General features: G+C 42.1%; 1 protein-coding gene across 10 annotated transcripts in view; it reads right to left on the bottom strand.

The window, feature by feature from the left end:
• RANBP3 (RAN binding protein 3) overlaps nucleotides 1-20,460 on the bottom strand; it is a 40,798-nt gene that overhangs the window by 5,101 nt on the left and 15,237 nt on the right. For 2 of the 10 annotated variants that reach the window (XM_004948660.5, XM_004948661.5), the window contains exons 3-12: nucleotides 18,280-18,483; nucleotides 15,005-15,041; nucleotides 14,841-14,927; nucleotides 9,109-9,180; nucleotides 7,900-7,965; nucleotides 6,479-6,571; nucleotides 5,283-5,386; nucleotides 3,155-3,274; nucleotides 2,558-2,661; nucleotides 698-776 (exon numbers count right to left, since the gene is read on the bottom strand). In XM_004948660.5, the coding sequence (XP_004948717.1) occupies nucleotides 698-776; nucleotides 2,558-2,661; nucleotides 3,155-3,274; nucleotides 5,283-5,386; nucleotides 6,479-6,571; nucleotides 7,900-7,965; nucleotides 9,109-9,180; nucleotides 14,841-14,927; nucleotides 15,005-15,041; nucleotides 18,280-18,483 (966 nt within the window). Of the gene's footprint in view, nucleotides 1-697; nucleotides 777-2,557; nucleotides 2,662-3,154; nucleotides 3,275-5,282; nucleotides 5,387-6,478; nucleotides 6,572-7,899; nucleotides 7,966-9,108; nucleotides 9,181-14,840; nucleotides 14,928-15,004; nucleotides 15,042-17,497; nucleotides 17,615-18,279; nucleotides 18,484-20,460 lie in introns of those variants that run through there. The other 8 variants (XM_004948662.5, XM_015299797.4, XM_418179.8 and 5 more) reach the window with 5 other exon arrangements.

The following is a 20,460-nucleotide window of genomic DNA, read 5'->3' as shown; positions in this document are numbered from 1 at the left end:
ATTAAGAGCTGCATTACTACCCCAGGCCAGGAATTGGATGGAGCCTGACCTAGAAAACAAATCAAACTGTTTTCTCCTGAACTGAAACTAAATTTCAACCCTTGAGGTTCTGTTCAAAGAAAGCAACTCAATTCCAGCTACAGTTCTACTCAAGACACAGTGAGCTCACTCAGTTCCCCACTCAGTGGTGAGGTAGCTATGAATGCACAGTGTGAGGTGCTTCCCTTTTGCAACAACATTACAATAGATAGAAAACAGTAAGGCACCACAAATTATACCTGGGGCTGGTAAACAGTTGAGCAAAGAACCGCTGCTGAATTTGGAATCCCATCCTTTGGGAAGTCATGTAACTGAATTTCTGTCTATTTGGAGGAGAGCAACATCTTCAGGTGTTTATACTGAAGAGGCCATTACAAAGAAGCAAACTGTACCATATTTGAGCTGCTTGGATTTGAGAACTATTTGCACCGCAGAGAAGATGGGACATCTCCTTACACCGGTGCTGCTTGGCAGGGAAATTGTGGACAGCACTGCAGCTGCATAAAGCAGCTCATGACAACACCCCTAGATTTCACTCAGTTACCTACACAGCACGCCATTGAGAGGTGCAATTAAAAGTTCTCATGTTTTCTGAGTGAGAACCCATAGCAGAAGCTGCACAGAAGACAGCAGTGTTTCACAAGCAGTGGATACTCACTAGGACTCGCTCACTCATGTTCTGTCCAAAAACAAACTTGTTGCTCGATGCATCTGCACTGTTTGTAGAGTTCTCTATACTGGAAGGGAAAAAAACATTTCTGTATGTCAGTAAAATGCATTTATCCTCTACTGATAAAATTCCTCTGAAATTGAGCAGAGTAAACTCCAACTATTACACATTCTCAGGTCAATTTTCAGAGACAGCCGGGGAAGAGCTGAAGCAAAGACCTGCAGTGTCACAACTGAAGCAGAGGCAGCAGGGATGAGTAATGCCTTTCATCAGATGAGCTGCAATATTACAGCTTTCCCAAGAAGTCTCACCATCAAATCTCAGCTGTTACATCTCCCTCAGAACAAGCAACCTCCCCCATGTGACATTTTTGCCAGCAGAAAGGGCAATAGAAAGGTTTCTCTTTTCCAAAAAAAATTACTAACTGTTTCTTACATGTTGTCTGACTGCCCTCACGCCTTTGCCATCTGAAGGAGGTTTAACTGGAATAGGTTTTGGTTTCAAAACTTTGTTGGTTTAAATTTAAAAATAGGCAAACACAGAAGCATGTTTCTGGCAACTGACTTACTATGAGTAAACCCTCCCCAGCAAAGACTCAATCAAGATACGGCAGTGGATGTTATGTAGGTTGAAAGATATAGATAGTTGAAGCCCATATTAGAAGGTGTCTCCAGTTTAAAAAAAGAAATGTTTCTGGACAGACACTGGCATGGCATACACAGTCACTCTAATGTTCTTGACCCACCCAGTGCATCTTGTGAAACCTCAAGCAGGACTAAGACTGCAAAATGAGCTCCTCACACCTGCTTTGCATTGAAGGTCATGTAGGAGAACAAGATGATCTTAAAAACTCAAAGTAGAGGCAAGGCAAGCACACACCAGTGCTTTCATAGTTACTTCATGCCCTCAAACATTCTGCATTTCAGGTTCTCCCAGCAGCACAGATGTAGAGCATTATCACACACTGGGTCCTTCCTTGACTTTCCAAGTAATTACTTGAACTGACAACACTGTAAAAGAAGAAATTCTGCCCTTTTTAACACTACTTGATTTTTTTTTAACCACTACTAATCCAACACCTTCACAAAGCAACATCAACAAAGTGGGTTTTTTTAATCCTAAGTTCAGAACTTCTTGATGCACATGTAAAATCTGCCTCACTTTCTCTTGCTGCCTCACTTTCTCATGCATATCTCCACCAAATATCTTTTGACACAATGATTTCTCAGAAAGTCTCTCAAAAACTTTCTACTTAGTTGTAAGGACCCTCTGTATTACTCTGTAGAGTTCAGCATCATGAATGAACCATTTCTTTGAAACTTTTCTCTGTGCAAACATTTTGAGTGACTCTTTGGCAACCAGCATACCTACAGATATCTCAGGGCATCAGCAAAGACAACACATTCTGAGAAAACAATACTTTTCCATTTCTTTGATACATTTGCCGTCATCTTTAGATTGGAGAAGAGAAGGCTCTGGGGATACCTCATTGTGGCCTTCCAGTATTTGAAGGGAGTGTATAAACAGGAGGGGGTATGACTGTTTATGAGGGTGGATAGTGATAGGACAAGGGACAACGGTTTGAAGTGAAGACAGGAGGTTTAGGTTGGATATTAGGAGGAAGTTCCTCACAGAGGGTGGTGATGCACTGAACAGGTTGCCCAAGGAGGCTGTGGGTGCCCCATCCCTGGAGGCATTCAAGGCCAGGCTGGTCTGGTGGTTGGCAACCCTGCACACAGCAGGGGGGTTGGAACTAGATGGTCATTATGGTCCTTTTCAACCCAGGCTGTTACATGATTCTATGATTCTATTTAGACAACTACTCTACAGGATTCTCTGTAGTCTCACCTGGAACTGATGTACTGTAGGAAATAGTTTGTTGCAGAAGGTGCGTCTGATGTTGGAAGGCCAGCATTCTGCACATCAGCAGTGTCATCACTTTCATCTCCCAGCTACAAAAATATGTTAGGACAGCTTTAAATACAAACCACAAAATTTTAAGCTCATCATTTCCCCTTAGGAAAGAGCTCGTCCACAAAGACTTCCTACCATAACATAAGTCTGTCCCAGGACTATACTTTTCCTTCTGTTATGCTAGGAAACCTGTACAAACCTATATTACAAGGAGGTACAAACAATCCAACCCAAGTACTCTGTGCTCAGGTTTGAACTCATACTGCCTTGATTTTCTTTCTTTATCTTTTCTGTGAAATCTTGGTTGCACTGGAGTATCTTAGGAGCACAAAGCAACTTCATTATGATCCAAAAGGTACGAGAAATACTATATTGCACTGATCTTCAGATACTATTTATGCAGTTGATATTTTTATTTACAGCAGTAATATAAATTTATTAAATAACTGGAAGACCAGCTGCATCAAATCCACTGTGTTTTATCCTCACTTAAATACATCAACTCAATCAAGGTAATGAGTATGTACTTACCTTAACTCTATCTCTTAAGTTTTGCCCAAATACAAAGGCTTGCTGTGCATTTAGTTCTGCCTTCTCACCACTGTCATCATCTGAAGTACTGTTGGACTCTTTCTTCTGACATTCTCCTGCCTGAAGAAAGAAATTGAAAAGCTTAGCCTGATTAATCATTAAGACCATTCCCCACAAGCAAAAAAAAAAAAAAGGAAGAATGTTCTAACATGGCAAGTCACAGACATATGCCATAACAAGCCAGTCACATCTTCAGAACTACAAGTTTTACCTTTGAAAAAAAATCTGGTTTTATTCAGAGAATTGTTTTCAAGGAATCACACAATTCAGACATTCACAGTTCAGGGATTTCTGAACACCATTTGGTCCAAAACTGCGCTCAAAGCATACCAACTTCAAAGTCATCCTCTGCTGACTGCCTAGGGTGTTGTACAGTCAAGTTTAAATACAAACCTAAGGATGGCAGAAGCCAGTTTCAATGTCTGAATGTACCTGTCCTACTATGCAATTGGAACCCCCCCCCCTTCCCCATTCCTGTTACCTCTCAATTTTTAATGTTTTTTTTTTAAATAGACACTTCCAAGTCTCATTCTATTTTGCTAAAACCTCACACTACCTAGCTGAGAAAATTCCCCTCTTAGTCTTCTTTTACCCAGGCAAAACACAGCCAGCCTTTTCACCATCAGATACGTCTCAGCCACTAATCACCTGGGTGGTTTGTAAACATCTTGCTTGTAGGAGCATCCCCTAGCTACACACAGTATTCCTGATACAGCCCACTGAGCAGCAAGGAGAAGGGAATGATCACTTTCCTTCACCTAATGACCATAGTCTTAGTGAATCAGCTCAGCACGTTTGTTATCATAAAGTATGCATCACTCATTCATATTTCACTTGTCACTGTTTCATAGGATGTTATGGTTCTTGAACCTTTTGTAGTGTTGAGGGCCTTTTATTTGCACCATACAACTGCATGGGAATCACCTCCTCCCTCCTCTCCTGTTTTCCAACCCTATAGCTCTAAAGCTTTTGCTTTATATTAGAGGACCCAACAATATTCATGCATAAAGTTCAACAAATGCTCCAGCTGGCACTATCATAAAAGTAGGAAGTTTGAGCATGTCTTGATGAAAGCAATATAGCTTCACGAGAACAATTAAAGGGGATTAAAGCTGATCTACTGGAGAAAACGCCCAGGGGAAGAGTCTTGCTGGGGAACTTGTTTTCATGGATGGGAGATCTTCCCTCTTCTCTTCCCCTTCTCCAAAATAAATGCCACTAACCTTGAAGTTCATGTTATCAACGGGACTTTGCACAAATTAATTTGTCTCAGCATCACTGTGTAATAGCCAGACCTCTAAGCCTCTGTCTGTACAGCTGCTTTGTAACCAGTCTTTTGTCCTTATGATACATGAGTCCAACTCACCCAGATGAAAGACTTTGTATTTATTCACTTTTGATTGATTTTCCCTGGTCTAGTTTTCCTAACCTGCTGAGATTTCCCTGAATGGGCCTATATTCCAACACACTGACCATTTCCCCTCACCCTACAGTTGACTGGCATCCAAAAACTTGATAAGATTCACTCCACCTTGCCAGGTTCTTTGCACAAACATGAGATAGTGCCAACCTCTATATGAACCCCAAAGGAACACCTCTGGCAATCAGCCATTCATCAGATTTTGAACCAGACAGGTGCCCTTGAAGCTCAGTGGTTCAGCCATCCCCCATCCACTTTAAATTCCACTCAATAAGTACATCTCCCTGGTCTGCTTTTAAAGCTAACGTTGGCAAAAATCTGTCAGGGACCTCACTAAAGTCAGGAAAACAAAACAGAAAAGCAAACAAATATTATTCTCTGCAGAGCCAAGATGACTACAAAAACCATTCTGGTTTGTCTATGGTATTTGAATTCATCAAGTTTTTGCTACAGTTCCTGATTTAGCAAATAGGAAAAGCCACTGTGTACTACTGGGACAGTGCAAAACCTACTATTACTCCTGAAGTATATAATACAGATAAGTAGAGGATCATCACAGGTGGACCAGCACTCACATTAACAGATTCTATTCAGAGAATATTTGAGCCCTGACAAATTGAGTGTCCTTTAAATCCTTCTCCAACTCACCTTGTCTTCTGAGTCAGAGCTTTTCAGTGTTGTGTTACTTAGTGATTCTGATGTTGCTGCAGAATCTGGTGGGATATTTACACCATTGGTCCCACTGCTCAGAACTGCAACAAGAAACAAGAAGCTGACATTAATTTTCTAGACATTTAGAGCAACCTAAAGGAAGTAACAGTTCTCTATAGCAAATGGCATGCTGTTTTCTCTTTTTAAATACAGGAAACACAGCAATGGCAACTACACAGTTCCCACAGTATTTTTTTTTTTTGCACAACAGGTTTGTAATGCAGAGGCATAAGGACAGGAATTCAGCAACTCTTTGCAGGAACGAAATTCCAGATGTGTCAAACAGATCAGCAGAATGTTAGTCTGTAGAAATACTGCATGGGCTTTAACACATGCAACTGCAAGCAAGTAAACTCCTCCAAATCTAGTACTTTAGGGCTCCTCTTTGCTGATCTAGCTACATACATACAAACTCCTACTGTAAATCTGTACTTCAGTATTTGAATCCACTGTAGAATCCAGCATATGTCAACAGGCACAATCAAGCTAGAAATGTTTGGTTCAACATCAAATTCAGCAGCAGCTGAGGCTACTCCTGTTTCAGGTTAGCTAAATTTCCAAATAACACAAAGCAGAATAGCCACAGAAGCATAAGAGCCTAGGAGACAAGGATTTTAAACAACTTTGTTTTAACTTTCAGCTTCCAATCATGCCTAATTCTATTAGCTATATTGCCTTCCATAATACAAACAATCAACATAAGCAAGCTAACAATGCAAAGTGTAACTCAGAGCCACTGCTTCAGAAAGTTTCTCAGTCTGGTGGCATCTGCTAGTAATGCAGGTGTTTCACATCACTTTGCAGCTAGTGCAAATCTACCACAGAAGCAGTAGCTTATGTGATGGCTGATGCTGTCACTTGAGACTGCAAATTCACACTCTCAGGTTGTTTTATTTCAAAAATCAAGCAATGGACTACAAAGTTCAGGGCCTGGTAATGCCAGATTGTCATCCACACCAACTGAAGGCTTGGTTGTATTACCTTTTATGTAACAGACAAACTTAACATGTAAGACATTTCAGAAAGGAGAAACCCAGAGGCAGCTGCTGAGCAAAATCGGAGTGCTGCACAAAACATACTTAGTATTTCTGATCCTCCTCTGTTGCATTCCAGAAAGCAAAAGCATTATTTACCCATCTGTGAGAAAGCCTTTGGCTGTGGTGCCTGTAGTACTGCAGGGCGGAGCACACTTCGCTGCTGTTCCTTCGGTTTCTGGCTTGGGAGACCTGCAAGTGGAAAAGCTTTTTCATGAGCTACGAAGAGTTGTAAAGAAGACTAGGCTTTTTTCAGCTTCAAGTGCTTCCAACAAAACATGTAATTGAACACTTAATTTAAGAAAGCTTTCACCCTCCTCTTTTCCCATGCCTCATTCTACCCTGAAGGAGTTAGTCCTACCCAGAGGTAGGTAATCCCTTCCCTTCTGGCTGCTGGATATATTCTCTAGCTTACCCAGGGAAGTATACAAGGAGGGTTTATGATATTGACTCAAACAGAAATTGAAAATGTAAGAGAAGCAAACCAATCTTATCTATTCACCAAGTATCACTCAGCTCCAATCTCCCATTCTCCCCCCAGTTAAGTTATTTCCAGATTAATTTTTTCCATGTTATTTCTTTTAACAGCCTTTTCAGGTTGGGTTCACTTGGCCTCTCTAGTTTATTGTAGGAAGACAAAGGGCTCTACAACTCTTCAACTCAACTCTGACTCAAAAAAAAAAGGCACCTGACATAAAACAGCAGAGAACAAATCTTAACATCACCTCCAGAAGGCGATGGCAACTCCAAAAGACCCAGATTTGTTTGATAATAAAAAAAGACAAAAACTAAGAAAATAAAAATGAAGCCGTAACCCATTAGGAGGCTGTGACAAAAGCTACTCATAACATTCACTTCATTTGTAACTAGTTTTGATTTGGGCTTCCCATGCCAAAGGTTGTGATAATGGATGCTATCTTATGACCAAGCATTCATAACAGCTTTTTTTTTTAAAAAAGAACACAAATCAAATTTGATCTATATATTCTAATTTACTACAATTCCTGAGAACATATACATTATAAATACATACTAATATTTACTTCCATTACCAAAATCAGTTTTCTTTCTTTGAATTCCCATAAGCTGTAGTATTTATGTCCTTCCTATACTAGCAAGGTCTATGTTAGCAAAGGTGAAGCTCAGAGTAAAACAACACAGGAGAACAGCTGTCATAAGAAAGCCACAACTGTGCTATATTCAAAGACCAGAGAGAGGAAAGGAGCGGGTAGACACACTAAGACCTAAGAATCATTTCAGCGCACTCCTGAAGCAAACCTTCTGTTCCAGTTTGATACTAAATGAAGTTCACACAGCCAAGGACTACAGTAAGTGAGCCAAAGCATGGTAAGCAGAAGCATTTCAGAAACGCATGATTGATCCAAGTCAAAGCTCTGATGTGTCTATGCACATGTTTTGCCATGTTCCAATTACAGCGTGCATCTGAAAACTCCAAAATACATTAAAATACTGGAACTATTATTGTTTCATTTTACTTCTGCAGGAAACATTGAACTTACCTGCACTAGGAGCTTGACCATGAATAAGGATTGGTGGTTTTAGCCGGAATCCACTGCTCTTTTCCTCTAGAAGCAAAACACAGAATTACAGAAGACAGCTGTAAAATACAATAGGTATAACCTACTTTAAGACAGTCACGAAGTGCTCGTGCTGTTCCCATTGTAACAAGCCACGAGCTTTATAAATACCCAAAGCAAAGTCACAATAAGATTTCCAAACAAGATCCCTTCCTCCAGGTGAAGCTGACATTCCCAGTGATCATCACAGCAGACACATTAAGAAAGAAATGAGTTGTACAATTATTCAAAATTGGTTTTCAGGAGAAACACAAAACATTTCACAAGAGAAACAGTTCCTCCTAAAATAGATTTTAAGTGAGAATAATACAAGAAAAAGAATGACAATCATCAAAAGCATGACTGAGCATGACAGATGCTAACAAGCACAAATTTAAATATCACAAGCTAAGTAAAAATTGTTTCATTAATTCCATATAATTGCATTAGCTGCCACCTTATGCTTTCCTAGTGTGAAGGCAAAAAACCCCTGTGGTTGTACTTATTGATGTTAAGGCATTTAGATAAAATACCCATGGAAATACCTGCATTTAAAAGAAAAATCATAAATCCCCAAGTACTACACAATCAATTTCCCCCAAAACCTGAAAGATATAATCATTAACTCCTATCTTTAAGGGGGGGTAGCAGCTGCACTCAGAATAAGACAACCATCTCAGCACCCTAATGCACTTCATTATCCTCACACCCATTACGGATCAGATGAAAACAATGGCACCAATACAACAAGCTGATGGAACAAGTGTGACCAACAAAATAAGTAGTAATGTGAACACCAAGTTCAGAAATCATGGTTCAACATAATCACAGCCATTGGCTATGGATGATTTGACTCTGCTATCAAAGAAAGAGAACCCTGGGTTGAAAAATGATGTCCCTGAAGTTTTATCTTGAGGTTAACAGATGGGAACAGAATCACTCCACCACTCCTAAAGCATTTATGAGTTTTGATGAGTTATTATTAACTCTGGCAAGCATGAGAAAAAGCAATGAAATAAGAAAAGGTTGAAGACCAGAAGCACCACTTCCATGCTCCTAGATAGGGCCTGGCTTCAGAAGTGTCAGAGTGTTTTGACCTGTGATACTCAGCACACTGCTGAGCAAAAATGAGGGAAAAACATGGAAACTCACCCGGCTCTGAGTCAGAATTGCCTGCAGAAGGTTCACAGAAGCTTGATGGCATAAAGACATTGTTCTTTGTTACTGTTATCAAGTAAAAAGAAAAATAAAGAAAAGCTGGGTATGTCGTTCTTGATTATAAGCTCCTTTTCCAAATACACTGAGATTGCAAATCAAACAGTTCTTCTGATCATTTGCCTTACTTTGTTTTTATTTGTTTTGTTTCTTTCCACACTAGAATAGTATTACAGCTACAAAAATAAGCAGTTCCTCGCAGCTTAGTTTCTCCCGAAACAGTAATAGCAAACTTCACTGCCAGGAGGGAAGACAAAGTGTTCCAGCTTGAATTCTACCCTGAATTACAAATTAAAAGAGATAGAATGTGAAATACAATTACACACACGATACTTCAGAAAGGCTTTCCTTTCAGCCATATTTTCAATATCTGATAAATAGTGGAAACTACCACCTAGGCTCTTCAAAAGGCTTAAGACTGACAGTATAATGTTCACAAACAGTAGATAACCAACACTAACATTTTAACAACCCTCATCATTAACCCAAGCTACTTGAGCCCTTAGTTCATGGGCAGTTCAAAAGATCCCCTAAGAATAACTGCATAGCAAGTAGGAAATGCACTCATACCAGCTGTAGATAACTGATCAGATGTGTCCATTCAAAGTCAGACTTCAAAGGTTCCTTTCTGAGATAATTTGAGATGTGAAAGAATTAACAGCCAACTGCTGAAGTGGATCTCAAAGACCTGCTATCACTGCACAACCTACAGAACCTGAAAACAGAATCTAAGCTGGTAATCCATGAGTGGAGAGATGATTTCCAAATCATGACTGCTCTGAGTCTCTCCATATCTCACATAGGCCCTCTCCAGAAGGAAACGGGAAGAGCATCTGGTTAGTTGGGATAGGAAGAAGAATGAGGTACTCAGATTTCTTTGCCTGTCTCCACCAGCATATGTTCAAGCCACACCGCCCAGGACACAGAAGGCAAAGGCATAGACAGGGAGAACAAAGAACTGCCTGCTGTTGGACAAAAGTCATATTTGAAACCATCCAAGTAACTTGAGTATTCACAGGTCTGTGGGACCTGATGAGACGCACACAAGGGTCCTGAGGTAACTGGCAGATGAAGTTGGTGAGCCACTCTTCATTCTGTTTGAGAAGCTGTGGCAGTCCAGGGAAATTACCAATGACTGGGAAAGAGAAAACGTAACCCTTGCTTTTAGAAATGTAAAAAAGGAAGTCCTGGGAAGCTACTTGCCTGTGTCCAACAAGATCACAGAATCATAGAAAGGCCTGGGTTGAAGAAGACCTTAAACATCATCCAGTTTCAACCCCCTGCTATGTGCAGGGTCACCAACCAGCAGCCCAGGCTGCCCAGAGCCACATCCAGCCTGGCCTTGAATGCCTCCAGGGATGGGGCATCCACAGCCTCCTTGGGCAACCTGTTCAGTGCGTCACCACCCTTTGGTGGAAGAACTTCCTCCTCATATCCAACCTAAACCTCCCGTCTTCATTTAAAACCATTTCCCCTTGTCCTATCACTATCCACCCTCATAAACAGCCATTCCCCCTCCTGTTTATACGCTCCCTTCAAGTACTGGAAGGCCACAATGAGGTCTCCCCAGAGCCTTCTCTTCTCCAAGCTAAACAAGCCCAGTTCCCTCAACCTTTCCTCACAGGAGAGGTGCTCCAGCCCTCTAATCGTCTTAGCAGACCTCCTCTGGACCTGCTCCAAGAGTTCCAAGTGGTGAAGCAGATTCTCCTTCCATGTTAAGGCACACGGAAAACAAGAAGATTGATGACAGCCATCTTGGCCACCACAATTGTCAAGCAAGATTTGCCCTCAGCAAAGTCAACAATTGGGCCACAGTACTAGTGAGGAACAGCAAGAGATGTCATGTACCTGGACTTGTGCAAAGCATGTCACAAACATCTTGGTCTCTATAGCAAAAAGACATGGCCTTGATAGATAGGCCACCTAGCACATAAGGAGCTGGCTGGATGGTTGCTCCAGAGAGACCTTACAGTGGCCTTCCAGGACCTAAAGAGGCCTGCAGGAAAGCTGGGTGGGACTCTTTGTCAGCTACTGTCATTACAGGACAAGAAGTAATGGATTTAAACTAAAAGAGAAGAGGTTTAGATTAGGTATTAGAAAAGTTATTTACTCAGAGCTTGGTGAGGCATTGGGTTAGGTTACCCAGAGAAGGTGGGGATGCCCCATACTTGGAGACACTCATGACAAGGTTAGATGAGGCTCTGGGCAACCCAATCTAGGGGAAGTTGTCCCTGCCATGGCAGCGAGGTGGGAACTTCAGAGGGCTCTTCCAATTCAAATCTTGATTGATTACACGATCCTCCAAACTAAGGCAGTAGAAACTTCAATATACTGCATTAAGTTTGCCTTAGACAAAGAGAGAAGTATGCAAGGTCTTACAGAGCCTTTACACACCAGATGTAAAATTGCCATCTACAGAAAATAATGCTTTCCTGAAAAGGAGTAATGCCATCTCACCAGGACTGCACAGCAGCAGTTTCAAAGGCTGGATAGATTGTTTATATCAAGTCTTTCCTGGCTATCTAGGGGCATGCCTCCACAGGGCAGTATACACAGATTTCCATGCACATGTTTACAGTGGCGTATTTTAAAACTTGGGACACTTTCCACCATTTCTTAAACTCATTGAATCACAGGCATTAGTAGTGCACAACAGCAAGGTTCAAAGCACTTTGGCAAAGTCTTTCTGCACTGTTGTTTTGTTTTGTCTGGGCTAAAAAGAAAAAAATCAACAGTCCATGAAAGAAATCTCTCTCACAGCTGCAGAACAACATATTGCCCTGACACAGACCGGTCTTGCAGGTTAAGTTTCAAGGTAGAGTCAGTCATCACTTCACTCACAGCTATCCAACCTTCTGGTTTGTGCGGGCCATACTGAGTGAAGAGGAATTGCCTTTAGCAGGATGTGTAGGAGGTATTACTTTTGGAGCACTATATTATTTTCATGGACACAACAACAGACTTTGCAGACACTCAGATACGTTCTGCTACAGCTGCCAAGCACATGTTTTAATGTTTTAATGACTTCCAAATACTTATTATTGGCTACATCTTCGAATGTCAGGATCTGTTTAGAGTTTGAGCCTTTTACTTAAGCTGGTCAATCAGTGCTCCTAGGTGCAAAATAAGAAGTTTCATATTTTATATTGTATATTTACAAAAACAAAACATTTGCAATGCAGGGTGGCATCTCTTTGAAAGAGAGGCACAAGAGGCAAATTGTCACCTCACAAGCCATTAACGACTCTTCAGTTGACAGTAGAGGACAAGCTGATTTTACCTAATTACAAATAAGGGGATGGAAATGAATTCTAAAATTCACTAAGATCTCAAAGGCTAATCAGCTAGACAAACACTCATCTGAGTAGCAAATCTCATCAGGGTATGCTGCCTCGTTAAACAAAGCATCTACTCAAGCAACAAACAACTCCTAAAGTTACTGCAGAGGCAAGTTGCTACATTCCTGCTTCTGCAATACATAAAATAACCACTACAGAGTAAACCCAGCTTTTGTGACATATATTGAAGATTTGCTGTGAGACTAAGGACCACAGCCTCCCAATGACGGGTTGCAACTAAGTAGTCATAAGTCATTTCCAGTGCTTTCATAACAGGATGCCAACCCACCTTCACAAGCATTTTCCTGTGAAGGAGAGCAAGATGAAGGCCATTGCTAGGTGGCTCCTTGGGTCAAAATGAATATTAAAATCAAGCCTTACCTCCTGAGTAGCATGGGACAGTTCAGAGAAGATAAGGAATTACACAGCTATGAGGCAACTCCTGTGCAATGGTCAAGCATAAGACTTAGCTTCACACAAAGGAAAATACTAGGGCAATGTAATAAAATCACCCTCAAAAAAATGAATGAATCTCATGTTATACCAACAGCATGTCAGCATCGTAGCAGCAGCTACTTTTATGCATTTTTAGTGGTAGGTTAAAACATTATGCAAAAGACATTGAGGAGTTTTCACTATCAAAGCATGAAAAAGTAGGTTTTCGTAGGTGAGCAGTACACTTACAAATGCTTCTGAGTATTTATCACTACAGAAATAGAGATTTGGGAGGGATGAGAAGGTTCACAACAAGCTCCAGGCAGCAAACAAGGGAGATGAACTTCTACGTTGCATTCTGAGTAACGCAATGAAATGAGCTTGCTTTCATAGCCAGAGAAGATTGAGGCAGAACACATAGCAGGTTCTGGGAGCCAGACAGAAGGAAATAGCACCTTTGAAGCAGTTAGAACATGACCTAAGCTGTGTTACAGAAATTAAGTCATGAAAGAATAGAAAACCACATACATTAAAAGAGAACAAGAGAATCAAACAGGGAAGAAAGGAACGCAGTCTGAGAGCACCAGGCAAGCAGGTGCTGAGAAGAAATGCAGAACTCTTGGAATATCCAGGATTCAACCACACAAAGAAATTGTCTTCCTCCACTTCTTAAAAAATGCTGTTATTACACAAAATGAGATTTAGAGATTAGAATCTCAACAGATAGGAAAAAGGCATTATAGACTAAAAGAACTGGTGATGATGATATGGAAGCTAGGATTATAAGGTTCAATAAGTAACCAAGATCCTCAAGAACTATACATAATCTGTTCTTTTAACAGTTTTCATTGTCTGAGGGTCTTCTATCTGCTGTTCCTGAGCAGTTTTGTTTTATTAAGAGTGATGAGAAAAATGTAGCAGCCACACTAGGCCCTTGGAAAGTACTCAATTAAAGGGAGTGCACCTTGAAAGCAGCTCAACTGCACACCAGAAAAATCTACACCTCAAGAAGAAATTCTTCCTGTGATAGCACTGCTGATACAACATGAGAATACTTCAGAGCAGAACCTAACAGCAACTATATTTAAAACTCTATAGCCACGTACATCTTTACAATTAAAAGACAGAAGTAATTACTTCCACACCTTTTAATCACACTGAACATGCTGTGGGTTAGAGGGATTATTCTTAATATTCTCTCTTCCACTGTTTTTCCAATCTACTTTCCCGGCCAAGATGACCAACGGACGGACTGAAGTCCCCAGGCCTGCCTTAAGCACCACAGCATCTCAGTTTAAATAATCCTCAACTGGATTTTTTTTTTGTGAAAAGAGGAGGAATAAATTCGAGTTTTTCATGGGTGAACACAGGTGTCACATGAGACCACACCGGTATATACGAACTAGAATTTATCTGTGCCCTTCACTGTGATCTGCATCTCTCGCATGTGCTGGGTGAGAACACTGCTGAAATGCACTGAATTGTCTCCACTTGAGGAGGAATGAGAGAAAAGGAACTGACAAAGGGAACTCAAGCACAAGCTGAGATTAAATTTTGCCTGGAAGCACAGTAACTAAGGAAAATACAGCATTTATGTAAGTTCTCTAAGAGGTGATTTTATCGTGACAAAGCAAAAAGATTGCTGTTAAATTCTTCCATTGAACAGCATAACATTAGAAGCTTAAACTGGTGCATGTATATAACCACATACAAGTTTGTGCATCAAAATCCCTTGGGCTTAATTAAATTTGCTATCACAGACCATAGGGAAGTCAGTATGTGGCTGCTGTGGTCATTCAAGGTAAAGCAAAGCAGGCAGTAATAAGACTGCTGGGACTTGGAGAAACAAACAGGAAACCCACCTCACACAGCAGTACAGTAATATTTAACATTTACCTGACTGAGAAGGAGGGAACTGTGTTAAGGATGAAGTTCTCTCACGCTTCACAGGTGGACAGTAGTTCCCATCCTCTCGATCAGATTCTGTAGAAAAAACAAGATTATTTTGGGGATTCTATACATCTATCAGCATTTCTTAAGTTTACAATCAAATTTCTTACCATCTCCATCTTCTGGACTCGATCCATCTGCTGATCTCTGAAATCAGAGGATGGACAGTAAATCAGATACTGAACATTTCAGTCTTTTGAGGGTACACAGAAATGCTTTAACCAAAAGCCTTTACTGTCAATGACATACATTCAAGGAAAAACATTGATTCCCATATACACGTGCTGAATTTCATCTAAGCACTACAACTAACAATATTTTATTTACAAGAGATACCTAAAAATTCATGACCAAGCACTAATATTCTCAGCAGAGACGATGCAGTGATTATCACAGTTTTCTCTATATTGAAAATGATAATTTAAAGTCCACTCTGGCCAAACCCAAATCCCTCACCCTGAAGATGTGTTATTTGGGAGTTCATTCCAAAGCACTTTTTCTAATTAATGTAACTGATAGCAGCTCCTCCAACAAAACACCAGTGTTGGAGAGACCTTCTTCAAAACACCCTATGATGTTCTGATAGGAATTAGCAATGGACATTCCCATAGCACCTTCCAGAGCACCAGAAGGAAAAGCAGGCAACATCACAGGCTGCCCTTCACCACAGTATGAGGCATGTGAAGTTTTCACATCTTACAAGGATTTCTACATCACTTCTACTTGCCCAGCTCACATCATCTCCCTGTTCCCACAGAACTGCCCACAAGGAATCTCGTGCTGCAGGAGGCGACTGGAGCAGCAGCACCACCTTCTCACTACAACATCTATCCACATACATTCACCTCTACTCATGCAATACAGTTTTCTGTTTTGAGATAACAAAAGAGTACAGTGACGTTACCAGCATCCCAGTCACGTAGCTTTGAAATCTCAGTAAGGAGTTAAGAGCTATTTGCAGTTTTAGGAATAGTTTCTCTATTCCCACACTCATCCGTTAATCCAACGCAGTAATACTGTGTTCAGTGATCCATACCACCCCCACATAACTCACCAAGTAATCCACATTATTGAAATAATGCCTTACTAGGCACACCTGCTGTCAATGAACACTACTTTCCTGAAAGCTGAAGTGGAAAATCCACAATATCTTCTATTTCAGCAATCAGCATTCAAAGTCAGAAAAAAAAAGCTATTTTGTATAGGAAGCACAGTCAGATACACCAATCTGCATCAAACTGCACATCTGTGAGTGCAAAACCCCTTTAAGATCAACACATCTTTCTCCTGAGTTCCAAAACCACTTACAACTGTTAAATGATAATATCGAGAATAGTATGCAACGTTGCCCCCAAAAAAAAGTCACACCCATACAGCACAAGCTCGAAATTATCACATTCATTTATCATTTTATTAACTGACACAAGCACAACCAGACATGCTGTCACTACATTTAGTGACAAAGGAGAATCAATATCCCAAACCAATCCTGTAACCCCTGGCAGAGCAGCTGCTGCACAGATAACAGACTTCCCACTGTCTTCTTACTCTTCCCCAGGGATCTCAGCAATAGACCACTTAGTATTCTACCTCCCATCCTTATCAATTAACACCCTTAAAGCTGTTGATTACTGCCTGGAAAATTAAGAGCAGAGTTTGCTAATAACTCCAACCAGAAAAAAAAGCTAACAGATTTATATCTTTCACAGACTTCAGAATTTAAAGATCAAGGAAGAAAAAAAGTCTCAGTCTTCCAGGCTGACCCCTGTGCACAGAAAGGCCAAAGACCCTCACATTGTTGTCTGCCTCAATCCTGGAACTCCTGCCTGCACATTCCAGATATCCAGGCTGGATTTTCTAGTTTTAAATGAAGGAATAGGCAGAGTATACAGTGTTGTTGAGAAATGCTTTATTATTATTATTTTTTTTAATACTTAGCTTCCAGCAAAAGACACATCCCATATCCTATCTTTGCTGTTACAAAAACACTTGCAGGCAATGCTCACTCCATCAGGTGGGCGCTCACCAGTCAGGACATCTCTGCCCCAGGGACGTGTTTCAGGCCTCCCTTCGCAGGCTATCAGTTGGACTTCACAGCAGTGTTTTTACACAAGCTACACAACAGAACGGGAAGCCAGGACCACCTCACCTCATACAGAACCATTACAGTGACCCTAATGACTTGACTTCCCTCTATTCAGCTGTTGGAAATCAGGAGGAGTGAGACAAACAAGTAATGCCTGATCTGACCCCCCAGTTTGCTCCCCCAGTGCAAGAGCTTCCTTACTCCTTCTTTCCCCTACCTAGAAATCCAGCTAGAGAAAAGTTACAATTATTTCTCAATAGCAGCTCCTGCAGTTCTGACATGTCTCTAATTAACCAAATTACCTTTTCTAAAGGCACCCAACTGCCTTGTAAGAGTGGAAGTGAGCACAGATTAACCACCACGTGCTTAAGTGCCATCACTGCACCCCTACACCCACTCCTTCCTCACACTGTTTTGGGGCCATTACATGCACTGCAGGTGCTACAGACTAATAGACACGAGCCTATGCAAACTTCAGCAAGTTCGGCAGCTTTTGTCTCTCCCAATTGTTTGGTACCTTGTGAGGATTATTCATTCCGAATTGGGCCAGAAAGGCCCACTCCTGGGCAAGGAAAAGAAGCACATGTCCCATGTGGAGTAGCCTTCACAGGCAGAACTCTACAAAACACACCCAACATGTGCAGTCACAATGAGGAATGACGACTCACCTGCACCAGGAAACCACAGCTCACCAAGCAGAAAAGATAAGCCCAAATTGACAACTGCTCTGAAAGGCTGCAGGTAGCAGTCATTCAGTCATCTCATCTTTCCAGAAATGTTTACCCGTACCATTCATAGAAATAACTTATGCTGGAATTACTGAGAGCTTTCTCTATCAAGTACTGAAATTCAAAATTCTGTATCAGCATCTTTCTTGGTGCTGTTAACCTGCTAAGAACATCACTGGTTGGCACAACAAGCTGCAGCTCACAACCAAACAGAGCATCAACCACTCACTTGGTGAAGTCACAGTGTTCTGGCTGGGAAGGAATAAAGGATCATCCTCCAACTGCTATGAGGCACAACCTCACATACAGCTACTCCTCACTCACCCACACAAGCCCTCAGCAAATGCTTAGTTGACACAGTAAACTTTGGAATTCATCCCTGATGCACCTTCTGCCATTCTGCCCACTAGGAATGCCCAAGCTAACTTCATTTTTACCAACTGAAACAATGCTTAGAGGGGACTAAGGAGATCACAGCTAGACCAAGCAAGCTAGGCTGCCTACATTTAACAGTAACAGACTCCTAGCAGAAGGGATGTGTCCTCCATCCCCTCAGCAGGTTTGCACTTACCCCTGCCAGTTCCTGTCGAATAGGAGCAAGCTGGGCTGCAGCAGCACGACTCGGGGTATCACTGGCTGAGGCCACAGCAGGAGCAGGAAGGTCAGGGTCACACTCCTCAGCTGGTTCTTTGTGACCCAGGGCATGGCGGGGGGGCTCAACCTCTCCCTGAGGGTCCTCACCTGATTCCGATAAAGCTTTCTGCTCTGCAGGGGACTGGGAGTAAAAAAAGACAATGTCCCTTCAATGCAAAGGTGCCACCCAATGGAGCAGCCGTCCCAGTGAGAGGACCTACTAATCCCTTCCTAAATTACCGTTTTAATGGCCTGGCAGAAGGAATTGCTTGCTGCTGAGGCATCAGTTAAGATATGCTAGGCTCTGCTGACTCAGTTAGCTTCCCTCCCCATAGGGAACACCAGCTGGGGCAAATGCACTGCTTGGAAGTTGGCTAGAACTGCTGCAGCACCCATCAGAGGAGCCCTCCTGCACCCACAGGGCTCAGCTGCTCTTCAGGCTGCTCGGGCAGCTAGCTGCTTTAGCCCTGGTCCACAAACAGCAATTAGACAGTAACCATAACTAACTGCGCTTCGCTGGTTCTTCCACCATGTTTCAGAGGGGGGTGAGGTTGATCATAAAGTTATTCACACAAACTTGTTGTGACATTCAAACAGGACAATATCCTCCCCCATTCACGTGAGTGTGAATACCCTGAAAAGAAACAGCAATGTTTTGTTTTGTAAATTAAGAAGTCAGCACACCTATTTCAAGGCAGAGCACATGGAGCACCCAGTGCACAGGACTGGGATTTGGCATTTGCTGTGTTCCCACTTCTGCCACAAACCTTTCAACTTCCAAACGAGCAGCAGCTCATCAACTGGGGGGGTCCAAAGTTCTTCAGCCATGACATGGCCTGGTCTTAAGCAGGAGCAATTATCAGTAAATGCCATTTTAACAGCAGGGTTATTTCAGATCCATCAAGTTTTTAATGATAGTAATTTCTTGTAAGATTTAAGGATTTAAGTATCAAGAAGGTCAAGGAGAGTGGGGGGGCAACACATTTCAGGTGAAGCCAGGAATGCTGGATTTTCAAAATGCTTGTTTTTAAATAGAAAGCTGTTACTAACAAGCCCAAACACTACCTTAAAACCCCACAGAATGGGAGATGTTGTCAATTACTCTGAGCCCCTTTTATTAAGATAAGGCCAACTTTCAAAATTAGGAGTACTGCTACTTCACCTGTAGATCATTTGACCTCTTTAAAGGGAGACAGCCAAACAAATAAAATGCAAGAATGAAGAATTTCACATCACCAACTACCAAATAATTATGTAAGCAGCAGCAGAGATGCCATTTTCCCCTCACAGCTCATGTTGAATGTGCCCTCCAGTCCTCTCACTTCAAAGCCCCAACCCCAGCCCACATCTCTCCCAACTCTCTCCCCAAATCAGCAATCAGGCAGCTCAGTTCCCAGCAGCTCCAAGCTCCCTTCCCATGTGCAGGCTGCATATGCAACAGCACCTGCACTCACCACACACCTCAATCACAGAATGGCTGCATTGGAAGGGACTCTAAGGCCCCCCAGCCCCACTCCTGCTGTGGGTTGGGTGCATCCCCAGCTCAGGCTGCCAAGGACCCATCCATAGCCTGGAGCAGCTCCAGGGATGGGACACCCTAGCTCTGGGCAGTGCCGGGGTCTCACTGCCCTCTGAGTGAAGAATTTCACCCTTACATCCAACCTAAATCTCCCCTGTTCTAGTTTAAAGCCATTCCCCCTTGTTCTATCACTATCTACCGCACAAAAATCACTCTTCTTCCTGCTTGTAAGTTCCTTTCAGGTACTGGAAGGCTGCAAAGAGGTCTCCCCAGAGTCTTCCCTTCTCCAGGCTGAACACCCCAGCTCCCTTGGCCTGTTCTCACAGCAGAGGTGCTCCAGCCCTCTCAGCATCCTCGTGGCCTTCTCTGGATCTGTTCCAAGAGCTCCAAGTCCTCTTTGTGCTGGGCACCCCAGGACCAGATGCTGTACACCCAATGGGCAGAGCATAGTGGACAGTCCCCTTTGTGCCCACTGCCACCCCTCTGCTGATGGAGTTCAGGATACCATTGGCCTCTTGGACTTCAAGCACACACTGCTGGCTCATATCTGGCTTTTCATCCACCAGGATCCTGATGTCCTTCTCTGCAGTGCTATTCACA

This window comes from Gallus gallus, chromosome 28 (assembly GCF_016699485.2).
Source record: "Gallus gallus isolate bGalGal1 chromosome 28, bGalGal1.mat.broiler.GRCg7b, whole genome shotgun sequence".
In the NCBI taxonomy this organism is placed as follows: Eukaryota; Metazoa; Chordata; class Aves; order Galliformes; family Phasianidae; genus Gallus; species Gallus gallus.
This window is presented reverse-complemented; position numbering and strand designations above follow the sequence as displayed.